The 8420-nt window shown below is 32.5% G+C and overlaps 3 protein-coding genes across 3 annotated transcripts in view; all 3 read left to right on the top strand.

Annotated features, from left to right (window-relative positions):
* The window catches only part of LOC104780419 (actin-depolymerizing factor 1-like), a 2087-nt gene extending 843 nt beyond the window's left edge, over positions 1–1244 (top strand). The window contains exons 2-3 of the mRNA XM_010504913.1: positions 442–707; positions 809–1244. Of these exons, the coding sequence (XP_010503215.1) occupies positions 442–707; positions 809–959 (417 nt within the window). The 3' untranslated portion in view covers positions 960–1244. The remainder of the gene's footprint in view (positions 1–441; positions 708–808) is intronic.
* LOC104780418 (actin-depolymerizing factor 2) lies at positions 3482–4902 on the top strand. Its single transcript, XM_010504912.1, has 3 exons — positions 3482–3654; positions 4167–4426; positions 4518–4902. The coding sequence occupies exons 1-3, from the start codon at positions 3652–3654 to the stop codon at positions 4666–4668; spliced, it is 414 nt and encodes a 137-aa protein (XP_010503214.1). The 5' UTR covers positions 3482–3651; the 3' UTR covers positions 4669–4902.
* LOC104780416 (putative actin-depolymerizing factor 11) lies at positions 6289–6978 on the top strand. Its single transcript, XM_019244633.1, is given in 3 exon segments — positions 6289–6549; positions 6551–6594; positions 6688–6978. Coding segments are annotated over 3 exon segments (336 nt in total). The 5' UTR covers positions 6289–6408; the 3' UTR covers positions 6839–6978.

Genomic DNA, 8420 nt, shown 5'->3' with positions numbered 1-8420 from the left:
TTTTTTTTTTTTTTTTTTTTTTTTTTTTTTTTTTTTTTTTTTTTTTTTCCGATTTCTGGTAGCTAAAATTTGAAATCATAAGATATCAGTTTGATTTTAGGGCTTAGACTTGTTGGAAAAATGTTTATTAGGTTGTTTGATCCATTTCTCCTTCATCACTTTCACTCCAATTGATCTCTAGTTTTGTTCTGCTTGCTGATCTTTTGATCACTGGTTGGATGTTGTTTCTATTATGGATTCATCAGTTTCATGTAAATCAAAGTCTGTATCATGTTTTACAATAGAGGTTTGAGAGTAAGCTGTGATGATCTTAAATGCTATTTCTTGGGAATGAGTGATTGATTTTATAGACATTTTGGATTGTGTTTTGTAAGAACTGTTTTGAGTATGTAGTGTGAAAAAAGATGTTCATATTAGGTGTTCTCTTTTGGTTTAAAACAGGCGAATGCGGCATCTGGAATGGCTGTGCATGACGATTGCAAGCTGAGATTTATGGAACTGAAGGCGAAAAGGACACACCGATTCATTGTTTACAAGATCGAGGAGAAGCTGAAGCAAGTGGTTGTTGAGAAAGTCGGTGAGCCTATCCAAACCTATGATGACTTTGCAGCCAGCCTCCCAGCTGATGAATGTCGTTACGCCATTTACGATTTCGACTTTGTCACTGCTGAGAATTGCCAGAAGAGCAAGATCTTCTTCATCGCCTGGTAGCTATAAACTATGTGTCTTCTTTTCTCATTATCTTTCCAAAGGTAGGATTTATCTTAGTATATGTAAATGCATAATTATGTTGGTTTTTTTGCCAAAGGTGTCCTGACATAGCCAAGGTCAGAAGCAAGATGATCTACGCGAGCTCGAAAGACAGGTTCAAGAGGGAACTAGATGGAATTCAAATAGAGCTTCAGGCAGCTGATCCAACCGAGATGGATCTCGATGTTTTCAGAAGCCGTGCCAACTAAAAAAAGTAAACCCCAAAGTTTATTATTATCCCCTTGAAAGATCTATATTCTCTTATTCTGTGTTGTTTCCGAGTGATGTTACCCCCTTTTGCATTATACATTTTTAACTGTGAAGAAGGTATGAACCTAAACTTCCATTTAAATCGGTGTTGTTTTCGTCTTGTGTTCGATGTTGTCTTTGGTTCAAAATGGTGTGTGTGTAAGGACCCAAATCTTCTATTGAAGATGAAACATTGAAACCTTTTTGGTTATCATTTATAAAAGAAAATGTATGAAACAACTGTCTAGGGCCGGATTGACCTACTGATATCTTTGTTTTGGTCCACAGGTACACAACTCATATGATTACACACACACACTATATAGAATTGAAAACGAACTTATCCACGAATTTATGAATCGATGACATTTTCAATAGATGTAGGATCATCATTTGTAATTATGTCATAATCTGATATCAATAATTTATTAATTTACTAGATAAGATAAGGATTAGTCCGTTGTGCGGGTTTAAGGTTTTGTAAACTAATTAAATTTTATAAAAATATATTAAAATTTATGTATATTATTTATAAGTTTTATATTTGCTATAATATACAGATTTATATCTATCTACAAATATTTTATGTATGTTAATATTAAATACGTATTTTTCACACTTAAATATATTGTATGTTACAAATATGTTCTTTACCACCACCTACAAAATGTTGGTATGAACACATTAAGTCAAATATTATATGTCTTTTAATTTTCACTTTTCCATACCGTTTTTAATTACTAAAATTATTTGACTCAAAAAATATTTCGAGTAAAAAATATATATACATATTATATTAATCAATTATGTATCATCACAATAGACTATTGTCAATAAGTGTATAACCAACCATAGAGAGAATCTCGGCTCCGACCTCCTCCCTATGGAGAGAACCTTACTTCCAACTTCCTCCACCATGAAGAGAACCTTGGTTCCACCTTACTCCCTCGAAGAGATAATTTTGCGTCCAACCTCTTCCACAATAGAGAATCTCGACTCTGTCCTCCTCATGTGTGGGGAGAACATGTTCACGTCTATTAGCTATCTCAAAATGGCTTGCTCCAACAACCAATGAAACTAAAGACCATTTTCTAACGTCACAAAATCTTTTGACAGTAACTAATGTTAAATTTTCTAATGTATTTGTGGAAGTGTTTTTCATACCATGATGTAACCTTTGTCTCTGAAATGCCCCGACTGCCACCTTGCTTAGTGAGCCCATGTCCATGGGCCAACCTTCCTTAGTGGGCCCACGTCTAGTCATCCATCCTGAAACTACTTCAGCTCAAGCACACTTAACTCTTGAGTTATCTTATGACCCTTGATCGAAAAGATAAGTGCACTTTGGTGATATAGGTTGCCAAATCAATTCTTTTAAACTTATCGGCAAACTAGGGTGTCACAGTCTCCGAACTCCTATGAATTTATCAACAACAATTTATGTTTTTCCAATTTATATATCTATGTTTCTTGTAAGCTTGTGTTTGATTAACATATTTTATCTAACCATTAGGTTGATGAGCTTCTACTCCTATAATTCCCTTTGAGATCGAATGAATGATAACAATTATGTTTGCACAAAAAGGTTTATGACCAACCAATCAAGGTTGAGAAATTAGAAAAAAAAAAATTTGACATAAATATAGAAATAATAAAAAATTATAAGCAAGATAATATATTAATCCCAAATAATTTAAAGGTTAAAAGATAAATTAAATAAAATAATCTAAAAATATTACATTAAATTTAAAAATACAGTATTAGAAAAAGAATACACATATATTAATTTTTTTTCTGGATCAACATATTAATCTTATCTATTCCAAACTGAAAAAAGAGAAAGTAGGAGAAAATTTTGGTTTTACAAAATAAGAAAAATGTACCTTTCCATTAAAATTTTCTTACCAATAGAACAAAGTTGAAACCAATATTTTTTTAGATGAAAAATATGAGACGTATATAGAAGTAAGTATTTACAAAATTTAGAATTAATAATTAACTGTATATTTTCCTTAATCCCATTTCTATTTTTTTGTAGAATTAATAACTTAAAATTAAAAATAAATGTTGTAATTTAGAATTTTATGAAATATATGTATATATATTTATCTATAATCTCCTTATAATTATTTTAGAAAATTTAATTTTAGTAATTTTTGTAATTTTTTGATAATTATCTTTTTACATTATTAATATTATTTAAAACAAAATATTTTGTTTTTTTTGTTGTAATCTTGACATATTAAATATTAACTTTTACACATATTAAAATTAAAGATTAATATAAACTTGACATATATAAACTTGACACATGTGAAAATCTGCTAACTTTCAAAAACTAACTTTATATAATAAGATATTACTATATTTTTCTTATCCATATAATGATAATAATAAGTTAATAAACATTTGTAAAGGAGAAACACATAAGCAAATGGACCATATGTTATGTTTTTCTATATAAATAAAAAATCTTAGGATAGCTTACAAATAACGCTGCTACAAAAAAAAAAATAAGAGAGAAGAAACAGTGAAGAAAAGAAAAAGACATATCCATAGATCTTTGCCGACCGGAGAAAAAAATAACTTCTTCTTCCGTCTTCTTCACTTCACCAGGAGGAACTTTTCTTTGAAATCGGTTTGATTCAAGCCATGGTGAGCTCAGTTTCCTCTGTTCTTCTCTTTCAAGTTCTTCGCTTTGAAGCTTGCTTTGCTTGTCGATTCGAGTTTCAAATTCCGTTTTGGTTTCGTCTATTTTTGATTACAGTCCTCGCTCGTTAGATCTAGAGAATACAAAAAAATATATTTTTTGGTTCGATCTTTGGTGTTCTTGTATGTTGCTCTGGTGTGTGATCGGATTCATATACCTAGGAGGACTAGAAAATCAAATGAAGAACTCGTAATTTTTTGTTGTGATTCTTCTTCGCTAGTTAATCTGAATTCAGGAGGAACTTGTTGTTATTGATCAGTGTTTAGTCAATTGTTCCATCTTTGTGGTGCTTTCTTATCTCCTCAATTGAAGTCAAAATCGTTCTTTAATGTCTCCTTCTCTTACTAAAATGTTCAGGGAAGCTACTTTGTGTTTTATAAATGTGTTCTTGAAGAGATTTGCATCATCTTCTCAGTGGCTTGTTTTGTTTGTTCTGTGTATTTGAAATGATAAACAGGCGAACGCGGCGTCAGGAATGGCAGTGCATGATGACTGCAAGCTAAAATTTATGGAACTGAAGGCGAAACGAACATTCCGTACCATAGTCTACAAGATTGAGGACAGGCAAGTGATTGTAGAGAAGCTCGGTGAGCCTGAACAGACGTATGATGACTTTGCTGCGAGCCTTCCAGCTGATGAATGCCGTTACTGCATTTACGATTTCGACTTTGTCACTGCTGAGAACTGCCAGAAGAGCAAGATCTTCTTCATCGCTTGGTAATAAAATTTTATTCGCTAAAACTCAATTCATGTTCTTTGATTTGTTTGTGTTGTTTGATCATCATCAATGTGTTTTGTGTGCAAAAAGGTCTCCGGACACTGCTAAAGTGAGAGACAAGATGATTTACGCGAGCTCTAAGGATAGGTTCAAGAGAGAACTAGATGGGATTCAAGTGGAGCTTCAAGCTACTGATCCAACCGAAATGGGTCTTGATGTTTTCAAAAGCCGCACCAACTAAGAAGTAAAAAACCCCTGCAAAAGGGTTCTTGAATAAGTTTGTTTCTGGAGTGAGATATGTTTCCTCTGACTGTTATGAAAAAAAAACTTTTTAACTTCATTCTATTTGGTATTGCTGTCTGTCTTTGATGTGTTTAATCTATGATAACTATGGAGATGTGTTGCCCTTGTGATGGTTTTAAATTAGTTTACATTTGTACAATACTTGGAATCAGATATTGGCTTCAAGCGATCATCCCTCTGATTTATCTTATATATCCGTATCTGTTTTGACTCCCTATATCAACAATCTCCTTTAACTAGAAGATGGCTATGTTCTTTGGTTTCTTGGTGTTGGTGATCAGTCTTTTGGGTCTTGCGAATCACGACGTAAACAGAGTCAAACACGTCAAGCTTAGATGTGAAGATGAAGCAGGCTAGGCTTCAGTTACAAATGGAGATGGAGAAATTGGATTAATGGTGGTGAAGTAATTAAGGGAAGGTTTCAGTTTCAGGTTTGCTATCATTAACAAAGTCCATTGTTAAGGGAAGGTTTCAGTTTCAGGTTTGCTATCATTAACAAAGTCCATTGTACAAATCAAATTGGCTCTAATCCTATATTTCTTTCATAACCTACATCAAACATATATCTAAGAAGAGGTTAGCTTGGACCAGAGAGCGTTCATCACAATATAATTAACGAAGATAGCCATGTTGGGGGAATATATATATATCAATTTTTATTGAGTTTAAGATATGGTTTCAGTTTCGAGTTTTAGTTCAATATATTCTTATTTAGCTTTCCAAAACAATTCCAAACAGTTGAGTGGGAAATATAACCAACTACTGTAATCCAAAATTTGCTACTACGTACGTACTACTATGTCGCAAGATAACTCATCAGTTTATGCAAAATATTATATCCCATAGTTAAACCAACTATAAACATGTTTAGATCTGAAACCGTAAGATTCATTTCAGTTATAATAAGGATATTTTAGTATAATAGCTACAAACTATATTATATTTTTACATTTTGAAAATAGGTAAAAAAACAAACATACGTTTTTCTTAAAAAAAAAATATATATATATATTCTTATAATTATATTTTTACATTGAAAAAACAATTTTTTTGTCACTAACTAACAAAACTAACACTTGTCACGATTAATAAGATAACAACATATTTTACTGCAAAATCAATTAGAAAGGTTTATGAATTTGTGTAGATAAAGATGGAAGCATATTTTTGGAATATAATAAAATACTTAAATCTCATGACAATGAATTATTGTGTATTTTTTACCAATATATATATAGTATATATTAACTGGCACAAAAAGATTATCAAATAAATAAGATTATCTTTAATTATCAAAACTTCATTTATTTTGGAATTGTTATAGCATGAAGTAAATTGAACTTTGTTTTTAACAATAAAAAGAAAAGGAGTAGATAAAAACGTGTCTTTCATATTTTTTTAGTAGAATGATTTAAATAGTTTCAATAAAAATTAATAATAATATATTTGGATTTGAGAGGATATATAGACACATATCAGAAAGGGATATGTTACGTATCGGTTTTGTGTTTCCGGGAAATCTGACTTTACTTACTATATAAGATTGGAATAGGTATATATATATATATGTAGCTTACAAATTAAAACGAGAAAAAAAATCATCTTCTTCATTTTATTAAGATTTTTCTGTGACATCGGTTTGATTCAACCATATGGTGAGCTCATTTTCCTCTTGTTTATGTACAAGTTTGATTTTCCCTTGTTTTACAAGATTCAGGACATGCAAGTGATTGTAGAGACACTCGGTGAACGTGAACAATCATATGATGAATTTACAGCAAGTCTCCCAGCTGATGACTGTCGATACGCCATTTTTGATTTTTAATTTTGTCGCAGGAGAGAGCAAGACTTGCTTCATCGCATGGTAAACTTACTTGCTACTTTTTGCTAATTCATATCTCTTGAATTGTTGTTCTTGTGATCGTCAATGTGTGTGTTTGTTTGTTTTTGTGCCAAGGTCTCCGAAAACTGCCAGAATTAGAACCAAGATGATTTACGCGAGCTCTAACGATAGGTTCAAGAGAGAACTCGAAGGGATTCAAGTGGAGGTTCATGCAACCGACCTAACTGAGATGAGTCTTGATGGTATCAGGCGCTACATCAACTAAAAAAATAAAAACCTTGCATGGGCCTAGAATAAAACTTGTTTATGGAGTGATATGTTTCCTATGTCTGTTATAAAAACTTTTAACATGATTTATCTACATGATTATGGATTCAAGACTTGTCTCAATACCTAAATTTTTAAAAAATGATTGGTGTTATTGATATATTTATGTTAGGAAAAAAGATTGTGAGCTACACAGAGTATCGCGGAACACATGGCTACACATACGAAGTAAACTAATGTATACTCAAGTACACCAACTAAATGTTTTGCATGACCACATATACTCAGGTATATGATGTCATCATTGACATAGAATTCCGGGTAACTGGTCGCCGATCTCCAACGTTGACTCGCTGTTGACACATCGAGACCCTTAACTAAACCTGTTTGATGAGTACCGACCCGAATCCAATACCCAAGACCCGACCCGGTTAGCTATTCTTCATGGATCAAATTAAAATGGGCCTAAATTATATCTAAACCCGGTATTCTCTTCTTAAATCGACCAACGAGACAGTTTTTCTCCCAAAGATAATATAATTGATTTTTAGGGTTCTTAGTCGAAGGAGAGAAGATGGAATTGAGCTTGGGATCTTCCAGCAACATAAGATTTATAGCACAAGTAGTTTATGATTGTGGATTACCGGCAGAGATTTTCAAACAGAGGGACATCATTTAGTCTCCTTCTCTTTGCCTGCTCTCTGGAGACTATGAAAATAGAAAGAAATCAAAACACCATGAAAATAACAAAATGAACAATCAAACATTCATGAACAACAAATACCTCATGAGGATATTTTCTTGAATTATGCCCTTTTTCACCACAGAGACCACAAGTCATGACTCTTCCTTTTCGATCAACCTTTGTCTCAGACTTCTTCTTGCGTGGTGAATCAGTAAGACCCTTGATCCTGGCCTTATCTTTAGGTCTCCCAGCAAGATGTTTATAAGGAGGTGCATCAATGTGGGGTCTTCCAGACTTAACCCAAAATTTGGATCCATTAACAGGTCTTAAACCTCTCCTATATGTCACTTGTCAAGTAGTAGTCCGATATATAGGGTGCAAATGGTTGCACAATTGAAAAAGTTGAAGGAGTTGAAAAATATTATTCAACCAAATTTCACTATTTGAATGGAAGAGGTTGAAGAAGTTGAAAATAATTATTCAACTCATTCAACCTAAAAAGTTGAAAAAATAAACTAATCCTACTGCAAAAATGTTCAACTTGTTCAACCACTATTTTGGAGATGAATGAGTTGAATATTATTCAGCCCAATTTTGTTCAACTTAAAATTTTCAATTCTTTCAATTTTAAGCAACCATTTGCAGCCATAGTCTTCCACCTCCAGATTCATTTTTCTAATTGCACATACAACATGACGACATGGTGTACCTGTCAAATCCCATTTTCTGCAGGCACAAGTACGCTTTCCCAATACCACTGCATAACATGTCCCAAATTCAACAATCTCATACTCCCCACCTGTGATTGAAATCATTGCACAGTATTTTGCTTCCTCAAATGATTTCTTCAGCTCTTTCCTTGCCTTTTTTTTTTTTTTTTTTTTTTTTTTTTTTT

The sequence above is a fragment of the Camelina sativa genome, chromosome 4 (assembly GCF_000633955.1).
Source record: "Camelina sativa cultivar DH55 chromosome 4, Cs, whole genome shotgun sequence".
In the NCBI taxonomy this organism is placed as follows: Eukaryota; Viridiplantae; Streptophyta; class Magnoliopsida; order Brassicales; family Brassicaceae; genus Camelina; species Camelina sativa.
The sequence above is the reverse complement of the archived record's forward strand: the minus strand, read 5'-3'. Positions and strand labels throughout refer to the sequence as shown.